We start from the raw sequence: 23,314 nt of genomic DNA, 5'->3' as shown, positions 1-23,314 counted from the left end.
ATTGCATTTGCAAACGCTTAGTGGCAGAGGCTGGGAACAGTTGGCAGGGGTGTCAGCAAGAGCTCTGCCTTTCAGATCTGCCAATTAATCTTATTAAAGGCAGACAGTTTTCATCCTATGCAGAATCTGAAATCTTTCTTCCTTTTTCCCCAAAATGAAATAAACTGACAGACTGAATAGCCTTTGGAAAGTCTACAGTGTCTTACCCTAAGACCAGCATGTGTTTTTTGCTCAGTGAGATGCCCAGACTGCCACGAGCTGCGTTTATCAGCCAGCTCCTGCAGCCAGCACTCCCACTGGCGTGGTCACTGGGGGTGCTGCAGCCACCTCCTCTTGCTGCAGCTTCTGCAGCAGCTGTGATGAGGTAGCACCATCCATCCATCACATAAGTGACATCAAATGGTCAAAAAGCTCCAGGTTGATTTTAAAACCTACTGAGTGAATCCTGGTGTTTCACCAGCATCAGGCTTTAGCACTGGGGTGGCCTTGGGCTGGAGGGCAGCCTCTGCCCAGCCAGAGGTGGGCACTGGGGAGTGCTGTAGAAGTTTCCTCTCCCCCATTTGCTGGATCACAGAAGAGGTGGAGGACAGCGAGAATAAGGACACCACAGCATGTTTGTTTGCTTTATGTGTCTAGGGTGGATCTAATTTAACATCTGCTTCTATCTTCCGTACTATTCAGTTGTCAGTGGATCAAGGCCTCTTTTGTGTTTTTTGTTTGTTTCTTTCTTTCTTTTTCTTTTTTTTTTTCCTTTTCTTTTAGGCTCTATAATAGCTCTCTCTGTTGTGCAGTGATTAAAATCCTACCGTTAAATGAGTTTAGCTATAAAATGAAATTGATTGGGAAAAAAAAAAAAAACAAAAAAAAAACTTTATGATTGCCTTTTTGAATGCTGTGTTAATCATTTTTTTATTCTTCTCACTACTGTAAGCATTACTTGAAACAGGAAATCATAAATACGGGTGTAGAAATTCATATGTCCCAGTGCACCTGTATTCCAGCCCTCAGCAGAAAGCTCTGATACCGCAAAATAATGTTTATTGGCCTGTTTCACCCACTGGATGCAGGTGGAATGACTTTTTTCTTGCCTGCAGGAAGACTGCATGAGCTGGCACAGCTTGAGCTGGAAAGCCAAGCCCTGTAGCATACAAATGGTGTGAAACTGAGCTCCCTTTAATATGCATCGCTCCTGTTTTTACAGCTCCAGATGCTGCTCCTTCCGGCGTCTCAGTGGATATTGTCAACAGCACGCTGGTCAAAGTCTTCTGGTTTGGAATACCAAGGGACAGAGTTCGTGGACATTTAAAAGGCTATAAGGTTATGAATTTCTCATTAATTGCATGCAGTTTAACAAACTATTAAATGAATCCTTTGTCAATGATAGATCACAATCTCATTTCTGGGAAGATGAGAGAAATCAATATAGTGTTCAGCCCCATCAAAGGTAATTTGTTATAGAAATGCCAATCTCAATGCAGGTCAGTTGGTGGAAAACAAAAAGCATGCTGGATGGGAAAAGACATCACCCAGAGAAACACCACCTAACATTTGTAGGAGACAGAAATTATGGGATGATTCCTGGTCTGGAGCCCTTCAGTGAATTCCGCTTGACTGTTCTGGCTTACAACTCCAAGGGCGATGGACCGGAAAGCTCTCCTGTGGTGTTTGAAACTCCAGAAGGAGGTAAGAAGAAGCGGGATGGAAGGGAATAAATTTAAATTGTCCATGTAACAAAACAACTTGATTTCATAAATTAAAGTGGTTGTAAAATCGCCAATGGTCATAACACTGTTCACTAGAAAGGGGAACTGTAGGTTGGGGAACTTCAGGTATTGAGCTAAACTATATCCTCATTTAACAAGTGCATATAGAGACAGACTTGTGCAGTGCTTTCTGTGAACTAATCCCTGTATCTTCAGTCCCTGAACAACCCCGTTTTCTGAAAATCCTGAACTTTGACAAGGACTCTGTCACACTGTCCTGGGGACTTCCCAAGAAGGCCAACGGCCACCTTACCGGCTACATTTTACAGTACCAGATAAGTATGTACTTGTTTTGCTTTGACTTTAGAATTTAAACACTATTAGTTTATAAAAAAAGGGGGGGGGGGGGAGGAGGGGGAGAGAGGGAGAAGTAGGGAGTATTGTATGTGCAGAAGGCTGATGAGAAAGCCTGTTTCCAGCATCTGTATAACAGCCACAGCATCTGAGCAGCTTGTTTCGAGTTGTGATGTGCACACTGCCTGCTAGAGGGCAGGGCAAGGTCATTTTCCAGAGCAAAAAGTTTTCTGTGTGTTTTACTGATACAAGTAAACTCACATTGCTGCCATGCATTATTCCACATTTTGCTAGCTATTTCAGTTGTTTCATATTTATAAATTACACCTAATGTAGTAGTTAAGAAAATCAATAAATTGTAGGTACTTTTTACTGAATTTAAATTTGTTCAACACAAAACACTTTGTAGTGAGAACACTTCGGCTGTGTTCGTTAGGATTTTCACATCTTGTCTGTAGGTACCTCCTCCCTGCTCGGTAGCAGAAATGCAGGTAATTGCCTCTTGAGTCATGTTATTGAGTAACATCTGAAGTCCTGAGTGTACAGAAGACTTGCTTTCAGACCAACTATTAAGGTAGTTTGGGAGCTACGGCCCCTCCTGCTGCTGCTGCCAGCTGCAATGAGGCACAACAACCACCGTTAACTTGCTGGTGAAAGTCTGCAGATGTTTGGAAGCAAAGTGAAAAGCAATTCATATATAATTAATGTTCTAAGAGACAGTAATTCTTCCCTCCCACTCAGTGTATGCATATCTAGAATCAGGGAGCTTTTTAAGATCAGTGATAGCTCACCGAGCAGCTGGGAGGTTGGCATGGGCAGGAGAGATCCCATCTTGGTGCTCAGCAGGAGGGTGCAGTGTGCTCGTCCAGGCTTCACCCCTGCAACGGGACACAGCATGCCTCCCTAGCAGGAGCACCCTTGGCACTGTGAGTCTTTGCAGGCTTTGGCTGCCAGATCTGACCTCACTTTCTCTTTCAGTAAATGAAACTCATGAAATCGGGCCTCTGAGTGACATCAGTGTGGCGAACCGGTCCACGCTCAGCTGGAGGCTCTCGGGCCTCAGCGCCAGCACCAAGTACAAGTTCTATGTCAAGGCCTGCACAGCCAAGGGCTGCGGGAATCCGGTCACGGAAGAAGGACTAACAATGGCTCAAGGGAGTAAGTTAATGGGCAATATGTTTTCATGTGAAGAAGCTTTAACAATAACGGAAAAAAAAAATACTGAGAATATTCCAGGCTTGACATTTTCTTTGGAATTAGAGGAAATAAATTTGTTTTTCTGGCCATAAGAACAACCAATGAAGTTTTTAATACAGCCATGCAGCTCTTCAGAAAAGTTGAGCTTATCTGCTCTATTTCCCATACAGTACGGTGTTTCTGTCCCTTCTGATTAGCTCTGTAAGCTATACTAGGATCAGTCTATTGCATTTAGTTGTGAACAGAAAATTGAAGATCTAAATCTGTCCTCAGCAATATTATAAAAACAAATTCTGTGCTTGTGTGAAAATGGGGGACTCCCAAGAGTACTAGGGATGTGACATGGAAAATCCATATGAATGTAAATATGACTGTAGGGTATTTAATCCTTTTTTTATATATATTATTTTATTGGAGACTGGAAGTAAACATTTTTATGCCACTTATAGCATACCCTAAAACATTGGCAATCGGCAATTTTAAGGAAAATCTACAAGCACTGTATAATAGCTCATTTTTTTCATACAGATGAAATGAAATAAAATATACTGTACTCAGCAAGTCTAAAAACTCTACAATACCAAAGAACAAGTCCTTTCTATTAATCAGAAACCATTGCTGTGCAATTACCGTGGGGAAGGAGAATGTGATAAGCAAAAGAGTCCTGGCTTCATCATTTTTATCAATGATAACAGTCTGGAACAATGTTGATATAAAATAGAAAAATGGTCCTTGTTGCACGATATCCTATCAGACTTCCAAGCTGCAAAATCTCCTTGTTGACTGGAACTGTAGAAAAGAAACAAGTACAAAGTACTTTAACTTATGAGGTCCCAGATTAGGATCCAGTCATTAAATAGTAGCTGCTTTCTACACTGATGGAACAAAAATTCTGTTTTGTTCCATTTTTTTATCCACTTTTGGCTGAATTTAGGCTACCCTAAATGTTTCTCTGCTCCATTTCTAGTTACAGAATGCACACCTCTCTAAACAGATGCATAAACTGAAGGAGAAATGTCCTGCCTGACCTCAGCTGCTGGAGCAGGAAAAGCCCCAGGGCTTTTCCCCATCTCACACAGGCATTTCCTCCCCTCTGCAGTGGTTTCCCCTTCCACCTGCAGTCCCACAGATATTATTACAAGGAAATTGCCCTGCCCAGGCTGGAGCACTGTGTACAAATCTGGGCCAGGGTTTCCCTACTTGTTTCTGTGAGACTTGTGTGGAAAATCGTCCCAGGGAATGTCCAAGTCCCAAATTACATCATTGTATTTCTCTGTAGATTTTACAGACTTTGTCCTTAAAAACTCCTGTTTTGGTGATATATCCCCTTTGCCTTTGTTGCAAGGTTTTCTAGTCATCCCTTACCTCTTACAGAAGCTGTGCTTAGTAGGCTGCCTGTACCATACTGTTCACTTTAGGTGAGGCACTGCATCCTTGCAGACTGTTTGGTACCTCCTTGCTGTACAAGTCAGCTCCTTCCCCAATGTGCAATGTCCTTGCTGTACAAGTCAGCTCTTCCCTGAAGACTCCAGATGTGCTGTAATATACAAGGTGGTAGGAATTAAAAGCAGCATGGTTTAACATTTAAAAAAAGTAAAAGAATCTTTTTTTTTTTTTTTTTTTCCCCATGCTAAAAATACATAATTTTACTTTCTTAGGTACCTCTTCTGGCCTTCATTGGGCAGTCAGAATGATGTGTTTTGGCAACTTGAAAGTCTGTTATTTCTTTAAGTAACCTTGTCAGATTTCTGACATCCCTGTATGACATGTTTAAAATGATAATAACAGTGCCATTCATTTTGCTCTCATTCTTTTCTTTCCTAAGACTTTGTTTCAGCAAAAGCAACAACTGCTTCTTGTGGAACACATGTAGAATAGAGTAGCAAAAGCTGCAAGGGTCCAGTTCCGTGATGAATGTGTGCCCCTTGCACAAATTCGCTCGTTCTCAAGCCACCTTAAGTTAGGACACTGCATCTGTCACTGAAATGCCATTAGAGTTTTGTGTCATTATTTGCTGGGTAAATTGTTTGGATATTTTTCAACTAAATGTGATAGGTTAAAAAAAAAAACAAAACACTCTTCAGTGACCTTCTTGGGTTTTTAGACTGTGATATGGGAAGCAAGGTGATTGCTCAAAATTAAACCAATCTCTCTCTTTGAAAAAATGGAACGATTTCAGAAGTCAAAGTTCATCACTTAAAATGACCCACATAAATGACAGATATAAAATGTGGTGCCCTCTGAAATGAAACTCCATGACAGAGGACTCCAGGCTGCTTTGGGTTTTGATTCAGTGATTCCATATCCAGTACATCCTGCTTTTGGTAATGAAAACATAAAGTTCTCATTGTTCATTTTAAGACTCTGAATAGCTTCCACTGCTGCGATATGGCCTGTGCAGGCTGTGCCAGGGGTATTGAAGAATTTCACAATGCATTCTGCCAGGAAAGTGGAGATGTCAAAGTAGGAGCAATGGAATCATTCACATTTTATCATTGATATACTTGATCTGCAACACTTCTATTGCTCTCTTTTTTTTTTTTTTTTTTTTGAACATATGTGAGTATGCATGCATCACCACTAAAAAAAAAAGTCTGGGGAAAATTATTGTGTTCTAAATAATAATTTTGCAAGTGTGTAATTTCTATGCAAACTGTTTCCTGACAGTGACAGCAAGAATGACTGAATTTAGTTTAAAAAAATATAAAATTAAAAATTGCCAATTAAATAATTATAAATCCCTGTGCAGATAAATGGGTAAATTCTACTGTCTGTCTACAGTCGCAGCATCTTCTTCTGTGAATGAACCTTTCAGATTCTCTCTCTTGTTTATCAGGAGTTACACGTCCCTTTGGTTAACAACTCTTTACCAAAAGGTCAGTGAGTGGGTGCGATAGGGAAATAAAAACTTCTGCTCACATCTCTCTTCCTTCATTCCTGGATGGAACAGTGCAGCTCTGCAGCCTGCACATGCCTGGCAGCAGAGGCAGAGCCCCCTAAACCACAGTGCTGCCTCTGTCAGAAGATGCTGTCTCCCTGTAATTATTTAATGGGGGAAAGCCGCAGTTTAATATTTGTCTCTAGGTTAAATGTAGACCCACCAGAATTAGTGAGAAATAGAAGTAAGCCATAGAAAAACTTTCATTTATAGCATCCTTGTGTAACCAAACACCATGTGCATTGGCAGCTAATGCAAACTCCCTTAACTGAAATACCACTTTCCTATGAAATATCTTAAACTTATTTAAAAATTACTCACACATGAAATGTTATAATACAACCAAAGGTCTTTATCTATTTTTGACAAAATACTGTGGGCAATCATGAAGAACCTGGGCAAAGGGGTATTTGCATTGTACTGCAAAATAAATAATAGTTTAATTTTTGTGGACTTATCTTGGTTTCATTCCAAAGATGAAGGTATTCTGTCTTTAGAAAATGTTTTATCTCTAATTTTTCATTTTCAGTCAGTATTTCTTAAATGACCTACAAACTAATTAATTTTCCCCTTGAAAATGTTGATTTCCCAATGATCACTACCTCTCAGAAGTATAACACAAAATAATGTTCTTACGTATATGAAAAAAAATCATTTAATATAACAGTCCTTTTTCTTTTTTTCTTTTTCTTTTTTTTTTTTTTTAACACATAGCTTCCTTTTATCTAGAGCTACCAGTGTTTCTGAAGGATTACTAAATATGCATTACATGTTGACAATGATTACTGTGTGTCCAAAATTGCAAGCTTTAATGAAAATTTCATCCAGAGGAAGCTGCACAACTGTGGCTTTATTTTGCAGAGAAGCCACGGAATGGAAGTTCACCAGTTTCATTTTATATCAATGGCAATTGGTACTTAACTCCCCCAGGGTTTTTAAAATCTTAACAAGAAATACTAAACTTCAGCACACATTGTAAGATGAGGAAAGCAACTATTTGAAACAAAACATGGTTTTAGTTCTCTTTTGCCACCAGCACAGCTAAAGAGGAAAAATGTAACTGATTTAGCCATGTGTAACCACTGGCGTTGTTACCACGAAAGCCCCAGATCCTGGGAGAAAACATACCCTGTTTTGTCACAATGAAGAGAACTCGAACTTTTGCTCACAAGTTTCCTTTTCTACCATTTGTGCCTCACTGTTCTGCTGCCTCTGCTGCAGCTGGGGCACCTGCTGCACAGGGAGGAGGAGGGTGTGATATGTCACTACTTCAAAACCCTCTCACTGTGAGCTTGATGTCTAATATGCCTAAAAATAAACATATGAAATATAATATGCTAAATATATCAGTCTCTGAGTACTTTAAGCAAATTTGCAGTTAACTTTATGCCTTGGCTATGTATTATGCCTTCCTTTCTTCTCTGTTAGCAGCCTTCCTCAGTGCAGCCAGTGCAAAAGAGGCGCAGCAAGAGATGAAACAAACTATAACCTTTCTTCTTGTCTGAGTTCAGATCTCTCCTACAAACAGTTGATCGCTAGCTCAGTAACCTCACCTATAAATTCTTCTCAATAAATTTTACACACAGCAGGTTTGCTAATCTACAGTTTAAAATATTCCCAATTTAGCATGAATTACTTCCTGTACTAAAAAAGCACAGAAAATGAAGGATACTTGTGGTGCGTATTTATACACTTTTAATAGCCAGGCAGTAGGGAAAAACTAATGAAAGTTCATCTTCCCATTTATTGCAGCAGATGTATTTAGAAAGGTATGGTTATAAATTAGGATGTTGCCCACAATTAGTATTTAGCTGTTAGACTGCCAGCTTTTTTAGTTAAGCATGTTTTATAACGGATGTGCTAACTTTTGGAGAACTAGCAGACTTGTAAGTCTTTGGGGGCAGTTTATATTGGTTTTCCCTTTATACCATAAGCTTCTATAAAAAAAAAAAAAAAAAAAAAAAAAGTGTGTTCTGTTGCTCTCATAAATCTCAAAGCCCAGTAGGAATATTGTAAAATTGCAGTTCAGTGTTTAATGTTCATGCAAGTCCCATGGTATGGTTGATAAATAGTGGGGGAGGATGAGAAGTGCTGGTGATATGCCTTTATTATTAATGCTTCTCCCCTATTGTAGATTAAAAACCTAACCCAACTGCTTTCAATTTTCTGAAGCTAATTTCTGCAGCTCACTGACCTTTCTGTGTGTTGAGCATTTCCTTATTTTTCAGGGTGGAACACTGTTTTTTTTTTTTTTTTTTTTTTTTTTGTTTGTTTGTTTGTTTTTTTCTATTCCAACTACCACACATGTCCCAATTAGCAATGCTTTCTCTTCTTTAGATGCCAAATTGATTGTTTAACACAGACCAGAAAGAAAGCGTGTGAGGAAAAAAAAAAAAAATCACGTAATTGCTTATCACTGGACAGTCTTAAGGACATCCCCATTTCCCCGGAGAGGGAGGGGAACAAATAGGCGGGATATGTGGACTTATGAGAGTGGTGTAACAAAATGCCCATGAATCACAGCTGTGGTATACCATTGAGCTCTAGGTTGAACATTTTGCTTCCTAGGAATTCAGTGACCCCAAGGAGACCTATGCTGTTTGCAGATTGGAATATGTGATTATCATTTCTGCTTGGCATGCATATGTGTTACATGGTGTGTAATGCACAATGGGTTTTAAGTTCACATCAATTCTTATTACGTTATGGATACTGTTTACATTAAATGTATTTTTGTGATGTCTTGATTTTAGAACATGGAATTAAAATGTACCTGTGGTATCCTGTTGCTTAATTTGTAGTTTGATTAAAACTTATGTCCGAATTTCATATACTTCACTTAGCAAAAACTACCAGTTGATGGATTAATTTATGCTAATTTGCTGTGCTTCACTATCAGCAGTTTTTCAGCTGTATGTGTTCCCTGTGGGTTCCAATGGTCTACTAATTTAACTGCTTATTGCAATACATGTACACTTGTCTTGGAAAACTTCTTGAACTGCTTCTTTGATTGTGCTTACATTGGTCTTAATCTTATTTTATTTTATTTTTTTCTTCAGCTGTCAACTAAGCCCTAATCTCTCAAAGCTTCTTGCTTTGCTTGTTTTCTAGCTTAAGTATTAATGAGCATCATTATACTTTCAGTGCTAATTGGTCAAGTAGTTTCCAAATTATACCATGGGCTCAATCCTTAACTTAAAAGACTTCGAAAGGATGGCCAGATAAATCACGTAAATTAGGCAACTGAATGCAATTAAAGAGCTATCCTTACTAGTGGTAGCTTCCAAATTTTGTTTTCTAAAATTGAGGGTGAGCACACGTGTTGTGCCCATTGGTTAACTACAGAGATTCCCCATGTGAACACACAAGTCCAAATGTGCCTGGCTGAATTGACTGTTTGCAGTGTTCACACAGTGAGTGCTCATGTTCAGAGAAGTCCTCTTTCTGTTACCCACAAATGATATTTTTAAAAGGTATATTTAATACTCTGTGATCTTAATGCAGACTAAAGTTACAGTAGGCCTTTTGCAAGTAAAGAGGCTCTAAAATGAGACCTATCGGAAATTCCCTTTTACCTCTTAATCAAATATTAAACTCATCAAGAACATTTAAATACCTAAATGTTGATTTAAAAGAAAGCTTCCATTGTATCTAAAACAGTGCATTGTGGGCATTGTGGACTTTAAAAGGACATGGAAAATCACTGTCAGGGGAGAAATGAGTTACAAATCCCAATGTTAATTTTTTTTTTATGAGACATATAAGAATCCATTTCCAGATAACAAGCTGTCTGTGCTTCCCTGCTGAGTTCCGTTCAATGGGAGAAGCATCAAACCCCAGATTATCTATACGAAGCAGCCCATTTTTCAAGTTGTAATTTTTTAAGCACGCATTAGTTAAAGCAGATCCATAATCCCCCATCAATATTAACTTTCATCCTGGGAAATGTACAAAACCCTTCATAAACATCAGGATTATTTCAGTCTGCTGTTTGTTTTATCTGATAGAATATTAAAAATCAAATAGGGAGAATGTTTTTTTAGTTTATTCTCTGTTTTTGAAAATCAGATTATCTGATGATAAACGTTAAAAATCCTCATGTGTCATATTTGTGTTACTTGCATTATTTATAACTATGTATTTCACGGGCCTTTTGTTTAATGAGTTCAATTAATCAATATGACTTGAATATGTACATTCCATAGGTAAAGGGATCGGCAAGATTTCAGAAGCAGTAAACCCCACCCAAAAGTTTCACCCCATTGAGGCACTTGAGCCTGGAACTGAATATACAGTTCGTCTAGTGACTAAGAATTGGGTTGATAACAATAGCATTTTTGAAGATGTAATTGAGACAAGGGGGAGAGGTGAGAAATGAAACCCTTCAAGGTGACAAAGATTTCTTTTGAATGTCAGTAAATGTTGACGTTTCATGTGACATTGTGCAGTGGAAGTGTACCAAAGACATTATTGCATCGTTATGTCCTGTGGTTTTAAAGTTGACTCTTGCAATTGAGTCCCATAGGAGTGTAAACAAGTCTGTGCTTTAACTGAAGCACAAGGGCCTGGAACAATTACAAACCCTTACAAAACATAGCTTTACCTCCTATGTGATATTGAAAGGGTATTGCTGTGATATAACCCATTTTAAATGTGCCAGTCCAGTGCTTTGCATGCATCAGGTGCACTTTTAACTCTGTTTCTTTCACAAAACTGCTTTTGCATGAGAGGCTTAACAATTCTCTGTTCAGCTTTCCTATTTGGCATTAATCCTTTGAGTCAAATACTCTCTCACAATTACCTTCCCAAAATGTCTATATTGTGCCCTGTAGACAGCACATTCACCTGAAGTCTAAGAATGTCACGCTCTGGACATATTTCTGTCTTGTATTTCTTTAAGTTGAACACAATAAGTAGCAATAGTCTGATTCAATTATGATTCAGTGAAGAAAATGTTATGTATTCATTTTATGGCAGGTGTTGCCATTTTCCTCTGATTGATGTCTGTTTTTTTTTTTTTTGGTTTTCTTTTTGAACTCCTCTTCTGTTTCATGAAGCCTATGCTGGCATTTACGATGGGATTTCCACCCAGGGGTGGTTTATTGGACTGATGTGTGCCGTTGCCTTACTCACCCTACTGCTGCTAACTATTTGCTTTGTCAGAAGAAATAAAGGAGGAAAATATTCAGGTAAATTAATTTATTGTCCTTCCGCTATGTTCGCATGTTAACAACAAACATTCTTCAGACTTTTATCTCTAGAGACTGCAAAGCCACAAGCAAAAGCATCCAATTAGGTTTTGTAGCTTTTGATAAATATCCACAGAATGGATTTTAATGAATAGAAGTGAAACCATGCTCTCTGGGTGAGACAGTGCTGTGTGCTGGTCAGAGATCTAGCTCAGACCCTCGATATTGCTTTTTGAATCTTTCAGTGCTTAATCCACCCATAGAGGCTTTTCACCAGCTGCACTTCTGAGCCTCCCTTGGCTGGGACATGTGCACACTTCAGCCTGATAAATGCTGCTTAACTACTGCCATAACTTCCATGTGCAGCCAAACTGCTGAACAACAGGATGTTTTGCTAATCATAATTCTTCAGCTTTCAAAGTGACGAGTAAGGATTTATGTGTAAGCACTTGCCAGCTTTCTTAACAATTCAGTGGAGGCACCAAGCTCTCAGTGGAAGCATGCTTGTTGGGTACTGTCAGACACATAGGGCGAGATGGTGCCCTCAGGTTTAGGCTGTAGGTAATGGCAGGTGGTTTTCCCATTGTGCCTGCAAAACGAAAAGTCCACAACGGAACACGGCATACAGATCTGTGCTTTATTTTATTTGTACAGTGAAAGAAAAAGAAGATTTGCATCCAGATCCCGAAGCTCAATCAATAAAAGATGAAATCTTTGGGGAATATAGGTAAATAGGACCTGCTTTAACAAGCGTTTCTGTTTGTTGGGCTTTTGTTTGTTTTCAGATGTCATCTTTATTTAGGACATTTTTTCTAGCATGCAAGTAACTCTATTTTTCATTTTCAAAGCAAACCTGACAGGAGCGGATAATAGTAGGGATATACAGGTATATCCAGTATACTTAAATCCCCCCAGGTTGAGATATAAGTAAATGTTGATGTATCAGTGGTCATTTTTCATTTTTTATTATTATTATTTAGCATTGTATGAATAATGTAAATATATTTGATAATTTGGGCATCCTACGTTGATGTCCACTGAAGTCAATAGAAAGAATTCTATGTCTTCAGTGGACTTCTGAAAGCCAGTCATGCCTCATCACGTAACATGGGGGATGTTCATTTTGTGGAACAAAACAAATAAAAGTTTGAAATACTGTTAGAGATGACAAAAACAAACAAATGAGCAAACAAAATAAAACACCTCACTACAGAAGTTTCTGTAGGAGAACTGAAATAATCACTTTGTCTGCTTTAAAATATCTAAAACTTGCAATATCATGTAAGTGTGGTATGAAGAAAAAAGCATTGATATAAGAGCCATGCTGGCCTTAAAGACATAAAATTTCTGGTGAAATCCCAGTTATATATACTACATTATTTGTACTGGAATAGGCTTTTTTTTTTCTGCATAATTTCATCTTTATTTAATTTTTAATGCTTTCTAATGGGACAAATATTTAGAAAGGTAAGAAAGTCCTGAGGTTAATAACTTTAACCCCCTGTCCTTTCCCCTCAAAGTCCAAACTTGTCTTTTTTTTATAAATAGAAATGCCATGTACAGAAAAGTAGCAAATATTTTTACTGTATAGATTATACATGTAGTTGATTATCTGCTGAAGAGGTAAAGTTCAGGTGCATTTCTCTGTCTTTCCTCATATAATGTTACCAAAGCTTTCACTCTGAATTGGCGTTAGCAAGAACAGTTCCTGAGTAATTATGTACCTGGTTCAGAGCCCTATTTTTTTTTTTTAATACTCTTTTAATCTACCTTCCCCCTCCCCTTTGTGTATGATTATTTTTGAGAGCTGAAAACACGTTTAGAATATGCAGAAACATTTGGAACGTTTCCTTTACCCTCAGCCCCTGTCCAGCTTCAGAGGCAGGGGCAGACTTTAGCCATGTGAGTGAGCAGCCTGCAGGATGTGCAGGATGCTGCAGCCATACAAGCAGTGGTGGGCTGATTGGAACCAGCTTCAATTCACAGAGAAATCAGTTACAGCCAAAGCTGCTGGAGGCACCTCATGGGAGATGGTAAACATGAAGAACAGTGACGTGGGAGACACCTATGGCCATATGTATGGCCACAAGACCTCTCTCTACAGTTAAGATGGGTTTCACCATCATTTTTTATTGAGTGAGCCAAGGCACTGCAAAATTTTAACTTCCTTTTAACAGGAAGTTAAAAATGGCCTTTAGCTGAAAGCGTTTTCTCAATTCTTTAGAGATAAGTAAAGGTCAACCAAATGTCATGTTCAGTCAGGAGAGGTTAGGCTGCTTTGGTTATTCTTCTGTGTTGCTATTAGGATGAATAGATAATGTAATTTCCTCTTTTTATTTTTTTTTTCTTAGTTTTGATGGTTTGTCCATTTCCAAAAAAAAAAAAAAAAAAGTCATTGAACAAATATGATATATGAGCAGATTAATATGTTATTAATTCTGATAATCAGACCATCATACCCATGGGAAATTCAGCCATGCAATAGGTCAGTGTAGATGAACTGGCTGATATCCACTGCACCAAGCAGAACTCATGTTCATGTTGTTCTCAATATACAACCCACAGAGAAATGTTCCTTTGCTCTTCCCTCTCGTTTTCACAGTAGAAGAGCAGTTTCCATGCATGCAATCAAAGGCTAGATTTTTGGAAAGGCATTTCTTTGTTTTGTAGTGACAGCGATGAAAAGCCGCTGAAAGGCAGCCTCCGGTCAATTAACGGGGACATTAAAGCCACCGAAAGTGCTGATAGTCTGGTAGATTATGGAGAAGGGGAGCACGGGATGTTCAATGAAGATGGTTCATTTATTGGAGCTTATTCTGGATCTAAGGAAAAAGGATCAGTCGAAAGCACTGGGAGCTCTACGGCAACTTTTCCTCTGCACGCGTAAAATACTAGTGAGAAGATTCGTGTTTAATTGTGCTATTTATCTTGATTAGTACTCCACAGTTACCACAAGCAATTGGAAGCAGGTTACCAGTTGAGACAGTCAGGAACCTGACATCCAGGTAATAGAAAAAAAAGTCACTGCCACTAAGAGATGATTTTTGAGACTTTTCCATCCTAATTTTCAGGTGTTTTATTCTAATAGAAACACAACAAAACATTCTTTATTATACAAAGTGTATCACTCAGTCCTACCAAAATGGAATTTCTCAGTGTTACATATGTATAGTTAACTGCTTTGCCATGTTTCTTAGGTTTGGAATATGTTTCTCTGTATAGCATATTTTTTTTCTTGTTTGGCTGTTGTCACTTTGTACATACATTTATACATACAATTCCCTCGTGACCTCAGCATTACTGAGGTCAGAACAGAACAAGGAAAGTGAACAAAAAGACAGGTTACTCTGCAAAGTGACATAGTGCATCCTAATGAGAAAAATGATATTTTAAACTACTTAAGAAATATATTCTATATATTATATTTTTTTTTTCATAAATACATAAACTCCTTTGCTTTTGATATTCTAAAATTATTTTAGTGGTTACAGTTGACTGCAATTATCAGTACTTTGAAATGCAACTTTATCCACAGAAAATATGCTCTGAAAAGATGAAGCTCTGGCCTTGTGGATAAATCTTCTGTCCAGTAGCTGGCACTATTTCCTTAAATAAGTTAAGCTGCAGTAACTTTCCTGTGGCAAGGCGAAACAGGGTTCCCATCCACCATCATTGGAAATAATTTTATTTTATTTTATTTTCCTCAGTCTCTGCAAGCTGTGTTTCTAAGCAAAGCGCTTTTTGTCCGTCTCATATCTGTATATTTGTGTGCTAGCATACATTTCATGGAGACGTTGTACAGATGATATTAATATTGACACAAGTGAAAATTAGCCTTGTTTTATTTTGAAATGAGACATGTTGCTAGCATGGGTCTGTATAGCTGTGTAGGAATAGAATTGCTTCTCAGTATGAGTTTCAGCCAGCAAAACTAGTTTTTGACAGAGTTGTGTGTATACCAGTCATAAATTTTACTTCCTTTTAGGGTCCCATAAAATGAATCTACCTGGCTTTTTTGAGAGATCATTTATTTTCACCAGATCATTGTTAAATAAACAAAGACAAAAGCAAAGAGAAAATATTATAGCATAGTTTCTTTTATATTTTGTTTACTGAATGCTGGTTTAAATCTGGTTCTGTTCTTTTCCAGTCCTTTCCACTACTAACTCAGCAAAGCTGTACAGCACATTTTTTTGGTCTTTTTCTATTGGAATCTCCTGATTTCTTTAAAAAGATTTGTATTTTGAAATATGCTTATTTGAGTTGAGTGTTAATATTGTTTCATTTTTTTTTGAACTTAAAAGTGACCATAACTTCAAGTTAAATATTTTTTAAAAACTTACTCTAGGAGGTCCTAAAAGCCATTTTATGTCATGGTATTAATTAGGGAAATATCCCTGATGGCTCCTTCATGGTCTCCATTACTTCAATGGAAGAAAGAGAGGAAGCAAGGATTACTCACATGGTTATGGGTTTACAGGTAATGCCGACAACTAAAGCTCTGCTAGTCGCACAAAGAAATGTACTTGGCTGGCAGAGGAAAGGCTGTGGACCACAGGCAGCTAACCACGCATGTGGGATCCTCACTGGGCAGCTGGACTGTCAGATGTGCTCAGAGATTTCTGAACATAGGAAGGGGTCTTTGGTGCTCAGTACTTTTAATATATTACTCTTTTTTTTTTTCTCTTCTTCTTTTTTTTTTTTTTTTTTTTTCTCATAAGGACCTTTCCTGCAGCCTCTGTTTTGAAAAAGCAAACCCCAAACAGCCATCTCAAAACAAAAGCAAACAAACAAAAAACACCCTAAACCCTAACTGTTTGAGCATGGCAGGATGAGCAGGAATCTACCCTGAATCCAAAACAGTTCCACTCCATGTCCACGACCCCTGAAAAGTGAAGGACTTGACTGAGTCATTCATTATTATTTTTTTATTATTTATAAAGTTCTTATTTCTGTGTTTCACTCAGTCCAAATGCTGAGGAAGCCCAAAGTCATCTTCATTTAATAAATAAATAAATAAATCTTCATTTGTAAAGAATGGAGGGCATAACTAGAGAAATGTGAAAACTGGTATCTTGTCAACAGAGACATTTTCCACCAGCATCTTTGTCTTCATCTGGTCTGTTGTAGCCCAACCCGGATGAAGCCTTAGAGGTGATGAGGCTTGTGACAGCCTCTGTTACAAGCTTCTTCTTGTTTTAAGGTATTTCCTCCAGGAATCACCTGCACTAGTGCAAGCTACTGCAATGTACTGCCATTGTTTTGTTTCCTCAGTCATTTTCATTTAAATGTTTTGTGTTTCAAATTGAGATATTTCTGCTGATACTTAAAAATTTTAAAAGTGAATTTTAAAGTGTAAATTTTAAAGTGAATCCCCAAATCTTCTATCTCCCAGCCACTGGAAATCTCTAGGGGTGAAAGCGGGGCCACTTGCAGCTTTCTCCAGTCCTTGGAGAAATAGATCCTAAAACACCAGTCTGCACATACCAAGGATTCATCTCCATCTCACATTGCTCCTCACCTTCCTTAGCCTCACCTTCCCTAGCCTGCATAAGCTTACAAAATCCCTTGGCATTTCCTGGAGGGGCACTGAGAGAGTGTCATTAGTGAAAGATGTTCAAGGGACAGTCAAGGAATAAAATTAGGGCAGGCTCCCCCCATGTTTTCACATGCTTCTCTATGCAGAGCTCGGGAAGGGCTGAAACAAACAGAGCTTTCCCACCCGTGGGGTCCTCACCCAGGACCCTCCTCAGCACAAGGCTGGATGCAACCCATCAGCAGTCATGGTTGTGTTTTCTTGTACTCGGGTTGATGCAGATCAACCAGCCTCATTGTCCCAGAAAACACCTATGTTAAACAGACACAAATTTCAAATCATATTAGCGAGTGTCAAATTATCGAAGAATGAATAAATCCCTGTGCTATCACTTGCTCTGTTGCTGCTAAGAGATGTTTATGACATTCCTGTGATGTGCTACTCATCTGTGCTGGTATGAGTGCTTTTTCTATTAAAATTTTAATTCAGATCCTTAAATCTTAATGTTAGTGTTTCATTATGCCTCAGGGCCTAAAAATCATACAGTGACAAAAAGATGTGCAATGGAATTTGTGCAGTGTGCGCTGACTTTTGAGGAATATGCCCAATGAATATTAACCAAATGGCTGAAACTCCCAGGGAGTCGAACTCACAGGAACGTTTTTCTCTTTTCCAGTCATTTCTTTTCCATTTACTTTTTTTTTTTTCTTCCTTTTTTTTTTTTTTTCTTCTCTATTGTCATTTTATTTTATATTGTAAGGACACCACTCACTCAGCGTATTTTGGAAAGTGTAGGATACAAAGGGATTTTTAGAGATTTGTTTTCAGAAGTAAAATACCAGAAGAAGCTTACACCTTCCCAAGCAGATTTCTGTGATTGCCAGGAGATGGGTTCAATTTTTGTCCAGGGCACGTTGTTACAGGTGAGAGAAAATGTGGCCATGCAGGTTGAATGAAAAGTGCCACCAGCTGTACAGCTGTTCCAAAATAGTCTGTTAATCGAATATCATATTTTTGCTCTGGCCAGGTATATTTAAGTCAGCCATGGCCAGTGTGTGAACCTGTAGACCGTGTCAGATAGGTAATTATTAATTCCCTGGTTCCATAGGTGTTCACTTGGTTACATTTGGCTCTGCTGTGCCACTTTTGCTGTGGTATTTCTGTGCCACTCTTCAGCAGAGACATATGGGGCTGAGCATCAAACCTCCTCTGGGGCTGGATCCATAGCAAGAGCAAGATTAAAAATCAAAACAGAAAATGGCTTTTCTCTATGGATTAAAATGTTTGTATGTGTAGCAATATAAAAATGTCTGTAATGCAAGTTAAAATGGATTTAAATAGCATATCATTTAATGTTTTCTGTTCTGTTATGTTCTTATTATACAAATTTTAATGAGTAGCTCTTTTCTCTGCTGCTTCCATTGACTTAATGGGTCAGATCCAATGCATAAATGGTTTTAATAAAACTTTTCAGGCCAATATTCTTTTTGAAATGAAAACAAATATTAGCACAATCTTTCTATACAAAGGTTGTTTGGGTGTTTTTTGTTTGTTTGTTTTTATGGTAATTCCACATGTAGTTTTGTAAACTAAAATTAGAGTGACATTCACTGATCTTTTGACACTTCTGAATGGAAATCTCATCATAACTTTTTATAGCTGTTATATTGCAGGTGAGTGGTAAGTCTAGATTAGTTCAAGTACCTGAAAGAACAGACAGTAAATGTCTGTTTATTAACAGACAGTAAAATAAATAAGTAAAGATAGTTCTTCACTGCAAGAATATTTCCTTTCTTTGACAACGGATCAAGCCCTCAGCTGCATCTCTTTAAATGTGTAGTGTTTCAGAGTAAGGTGTACAACAATGTTGGAGTACCAGTACATGTTTACATTGCAGCTCTGTATCTTTCACCTAAAAATTTCAACTACACAATGAAGCAAGCGAGTTTTGTGATCTGCACTGGTTTGTTCAGCTGTCATGCAGGAAACAATGCGTGGGTTTGAGCCAAAGCATACTGTCTGTTTCATCTTTTTTTATTATTATTTTTACTTTAAACAAGATACTTTGTAATTTCATGAGAAAAGATCAAAGCAAATGTGGTGTCGCCGTTAATGTTCCTTTTTGAGCTAAATGTTAGTGTGCATTTATTAAAGTTTAGAGAAACGTGTTGTACTGTAGTGGCTGTTTGTATCATGCATACGTGCACGTTTTAAAAGATATTTTCATTTTACATGAAATTCAACTTTGCTAATAAAAGTTTGACTTGATGTAATCTTCAAAAAAACTTAGCTGCAATCAGCAGGTTTGTTTTGGTTTTGTGTGTGTGGTGGTGGTGGTTTGGTGTTGTTTTTTTTTGGATAATATTTATTTGCCAGTCTCCATCCATAGCCTCTGCAGCTTGTGGTGGGTTTGTGTGGCTGCAAGCAGACAGACAGACAGTCTGGCCTGCCCCACACCAAAGCAGGGCAGAACCTGAGCTGCTGGCACCTTGAGTCCAAGTGGCTTATTCATTTCATGGCACAATATTTTCCTGGACCGAACTATCATTCTTTATAGCGGTAGCACTTATATAATGCGTTATATACTCTGGTTGTGTCAGTAACATCACATAACCCCCTAAGCGCACACAGCGTTAACCCAAATGGCAAGTGAAATACCTTCAAGAATAACATTATCAGTATTAATATACACTTAAACCTGGTAATTCCCTCTCTTTCCTTCTCTTCCTACGTGGAAATCCCCAATTATGCTAAAAGTCTAAAATCTAAGTGTATTTATTTTATATAAATTTATGACTTATTTATTATTTATTTTGCCGAGGAAATTAGAAAAAGCTTAAAATATCTGTAATTCTTTTGCTGCTGAGTCTTAAAATGGTTATCTTGCCTTTGTGTGTGTGTTTGTTTTTTTTTTTTTTTCTCATGATATTCAGAAAAATATGATTTCTTTATTTCTATGCTGCCTGTCCATGGACAAAAGTTAACTAAGCAGCGTTACACCTATCCTACACCCAAAACAGTAAAACCACTGCTATTGAGAACTCATTAAAAGTCATCAGACAAATCTGTGACAGCTGATGTTGCTACCAAATCAATTAAAAAAAAAAAAAAAAAAAAGAAAAAAAGAAAAAAAATGCTCCTTAGCAGAAATCTGAAAGATCTAGTCTGTGCTCAAGTGTGAGACAAGAATTGCTCACTGCCTTCTAACCCTGGGGTGTTTTCTGTACTATCCTGAGAATATTTATCAGGGAGAGAAATGCTCGTCTCTCTCTGTCTCTATGTCTCTCTCTCTCTCTCCCCTTCTTTCCTTCTCTCTTTCTCTTGCGTTTAGCTATTTCACTTTAGCAGAAAGGTTTCAGGACTTTTCTAATGCTTTCCTCATCTGCAAAAACTCCTGAATATCTTCAATGTAGATGCAGGAACCAGCAGGACCGTGCTAACAAGCATTCACCTTTCAGGAAGGTATCAAGGACATTCCACACTTCCATTATTATTCATATTCTGCAATAATGAGATTTATACTTTTCCCAATAACATAATGGAGAGAAAAAGTCTTACAATCATGTGCTTCACTGGAGGGAGAACAAAGTGGCGGCTGCCACCGCCAGAAGCCTGGGCTGCAGGTCCCAGCCCTGCTGCCCCTGTGGCACCCAGCCTGCACTTCCTCAGCACAGGCTCGAGGAGATGATACAGGACCACCGTGCTTGGCTTTGGTGTTTTGCTTTTAATACTAATTTGCCATTATTGGTGTTATTTTGAGTGCAGAGCATAATTTCTAATGTTAAAATCTTATATTCTGTCCTCAATAGTACAATAAAATGTCATTACTTTTGGACTTTTACCATCTGTTAACGAGCTTGAAATTTAGCAGCGTTCATTCGTCCCTGTGGTGAAATACCACCAGCCCCGCTCATTGGCCCTTTTCACCCGAAATTCATGAGCTCTGCAGGTTTGAAATCTTATTCAGTAAGACCTAGGCAATGTTTCTGACATGCTCAAAGCCAGTGCCATGGCTCAACTTTTCTTCTTTCTTTTTTTTTTTTTTTTTTTTAATTTTAAATTTTAAAGTTAAAAAAAAAAAAAAAAGAAAAAGAAGGGAGGAGAGATAACTAAGAAATGCTTAGATTCCAGATTTAAAAAAAAAAAAAAAAAAAAAGTGACCAAAAACCATACCTAATCACCAAGCTTGGGGAGCACTGAGAGCACAGCCTAAAGGCTCAAAAAGCAGAGGGGAAAAGAAGAATTGAATTCTTCATGAATTCTTCAAACAGGGAGGACTCTGACTGTGGCTCTGGCTCTCAAAATTGAGAGTTTCTCTGAATGAGCAGCACATGTTCTGACTAATTTTGGCAAAGCTCATAAAAATATGCATTTCTCAATCCTATTATTTATGAGTATAAATTTGTCTACATCCCTCCCTGCCAAATGGTCTGAACATTAAAATTTTCTCACATCTGCAATTTAAGTTTCCACTTTAGGAAAAGAAACTTTAAACTCAACCAGCTCATTTCATCAGCCTGTTATCAGCACCCATTGTATTTTCAGGTTTCTGTCAGTTTGACAAGACATAGCTGAGCCATTTCTTCTTATAATCATGATAATAACCACTAAAAACTGATGGATTTTTCTGCAGTTGAAAATACAGACTAATTCTTGCCATAATTATCAAGTCTTTAAATGGTAATTGCACACTGTTACCATCTATCCGCTGTCAAATTTATTTCAGTAATTGACCTCCTAGTCCAGGAATTAGAGACAGCCTTTGATTATTGGTTCAATTAGTCTTAAAGCTTCATGTCTCTCCTTTTTTTTTTTTTTTTTTTTTTTTTGGTAGAGCTGGGGTGTGGGGAGGTATCTGAGTTATCCAGGCAGCTGAAGAAGGTACTAAGAACGTTGCTAAATATTTCTTATCTTTATCACTTTCCTACTGTACTCACTGAGACCCATTTCTAACCACTCTATACAGATATATTGAGGTTCTGATGAGAAAATTATTGACTGGTTTTCTGGTTTTGTGGTTTTCTTTATTTTCACCATATTGTGATGCTTTCCTTGGGCAAGGGAATGAGCTTTACTGCAATGGTGTAGACCACAGCTATTTTCTGACAAAATAAGCACGTTGGCTATTTCTGCACACTGTGGTTGAGCTGCTGCACCCTAAATGCTCCCAAAAGGAGCTGTTCATGTCAGGCTGGGGCATTGTTCAGTCTGGTTTTTTACAAATGTACACTTTTACTTATGGGCCCACGTCACTGCCCTGCCTCAAGGAATGTGGTTGGGAGCCTGGACTGGGGCTCAAAAAGGATATTTCTGCTTTAGGGCTCCACTGTAAGAAGGAGTATTTAGGGATATGTAAGGAGGCCTAATTAGGGCCATCCTATAAAGTTACAGGGAGCTCTTGAAGAAGCTGGTGCTCACAGCACAGGTTTGATGTGATGTAGTGTGATGGGTCGGGGTACCCATGGCCTTCCCCAAACACAAACCACTCGTGATTCTCACCACCTTTTCAGTGTCTACACACTGAATAAAACTTAATAAAACACCTTTGCTCATGGGTATACCCACTTGTAGTGAAGTCCCTGAAAAAATCCACCAGCATATAGCAGGCCAAGTGCTTTTGTTTGTTTCCTTTTGGTTCCTTTACTCTGTGGAACCCATGTTTTCTAGCAGGAGGAAGGCAGAGATAAGGACATGTGGGTTCCAAGACTGTTAGAAGAGAGGCTTGCCACACAAAATGGTGAGGGCATGGTTTTGGGGCTGGAAGAGAAGAAATATTTGTGCTGACTTTGACACCCACAGCCCTGTGAAGATGCAGAAGTGTGTGCAGCTTTATTTGTTCCTTGCTCTGTGTACAGCAAGAGCAGTGGATTTACGCAGCAGTTTTGGCTCTGATTTTACTCATGTGAATGAAAGAATACGCGTGTCAGCAAGGGCTAAATATAAAAGTCTTTTCTTTCTTGCAGCTTATTAACTTTTTAGGCACATCTTTTTCCTTTGTCAAAGGGAAACAAAGCCCTGCATGGACTCCCTGACTGGGGACTGGCTGTTTTCTGTGGCATTGCTTGCTTAGTAGCTGAGACAAGAGGCACTGGTCACCTCTAGTGGGCTTCAGTGTGCCCTTCCCTCCCTTCCCCAAGCTCCTTTTCCACACATTTGCACTTTTTTTTTTTTTTTTTTTTTTTTTTTCCCTTTGCACATTTTATGCATGGAAATTCAGCATATTACATGAGTTTATGTGGGAATATATGTTTATGAGTTTGTTGCATGTACACAAATGAGTCTTCCTGTACCAACAAACGAAAATGAGCAGAATAAAACAGAAATCTGCATTCAGGTTTCTACTCTGACATGAACAGCAAGCAGTAAAATAAAATAACCTTCCCCTGTATGTAACAGA

At 38.3% G+C, this 23,314-nt stretch overlaps 1 protein-coding gene across 13 annotated transcripts in view; it reads left to right on the top strand.

Moving 5' to 3' along the window:
- CHL1 (cell adhesion molecule L1 like) overlaps window positions 1-23,314 on the top strand; it is a 153,579-nt gene that overhangs the window by 108,162 nt on the left and 22,103 nt on the right. For 10 of the 13 annotated variants that reach the window (XM_084531350.1, XM_084531347.1, XM_084531348.1 and 7 more), the window contains 8 exons: window positions 1,202-1,317; window positions 1,479-1,683; window positions 1,920-2,042; window positions 3,036-3,215; window positions 10,398-10,559; window positions 11,250-11,381; window positions 12,036-12,108; window positions 14,052-19,085. In XM_084531350.1, coding sequence (XP_084387476.1) covers window positions 1,202-1,317; window positions 1,479-1,683; window positions 1,920-2,042; window positions 3,036-3,215; window positions 10,398-10,559; window positions 11,250-11,381; window positions 12,036-12,108; window positions 14,052-14,268 — 1,208 coding nt within the window. In that variant the 3' untranslated portion in view covers window positions 14,269-19,085. Of the gene's footprint in view, window positions 1-1,201; window positions 1,318-1,478; window positions 1,684-1,919; window positions 2,043-3,035; window positions 3,216-10,397; window positions 10,560-11,249; window positions 11,382-12,035; window positions 12,109-14,051; window positions 19,086-23,314 lie in introns of those variants that run through there. The other 3 variants (XM_084531343.1, XM_084531354.1, XM_084531344.1) reach the window with 3 other exon arrangements.

Source organism: Aythya ferina (assembly GCF_964211825.1).
Source record: "Aythya ferina genome assembly, chromosome: 10".
Lineage (NCBI taxonomy): Eukaryota > Metazoa > Chordata > Aves > Anseriformes > Anatidae > Aythya > Aythya ferina.
The sequence above is the reverse complement of the archived record's forward strand: the minus strand, read 5'-3'. Positions and strand labels throughout refer to the sequence as shown.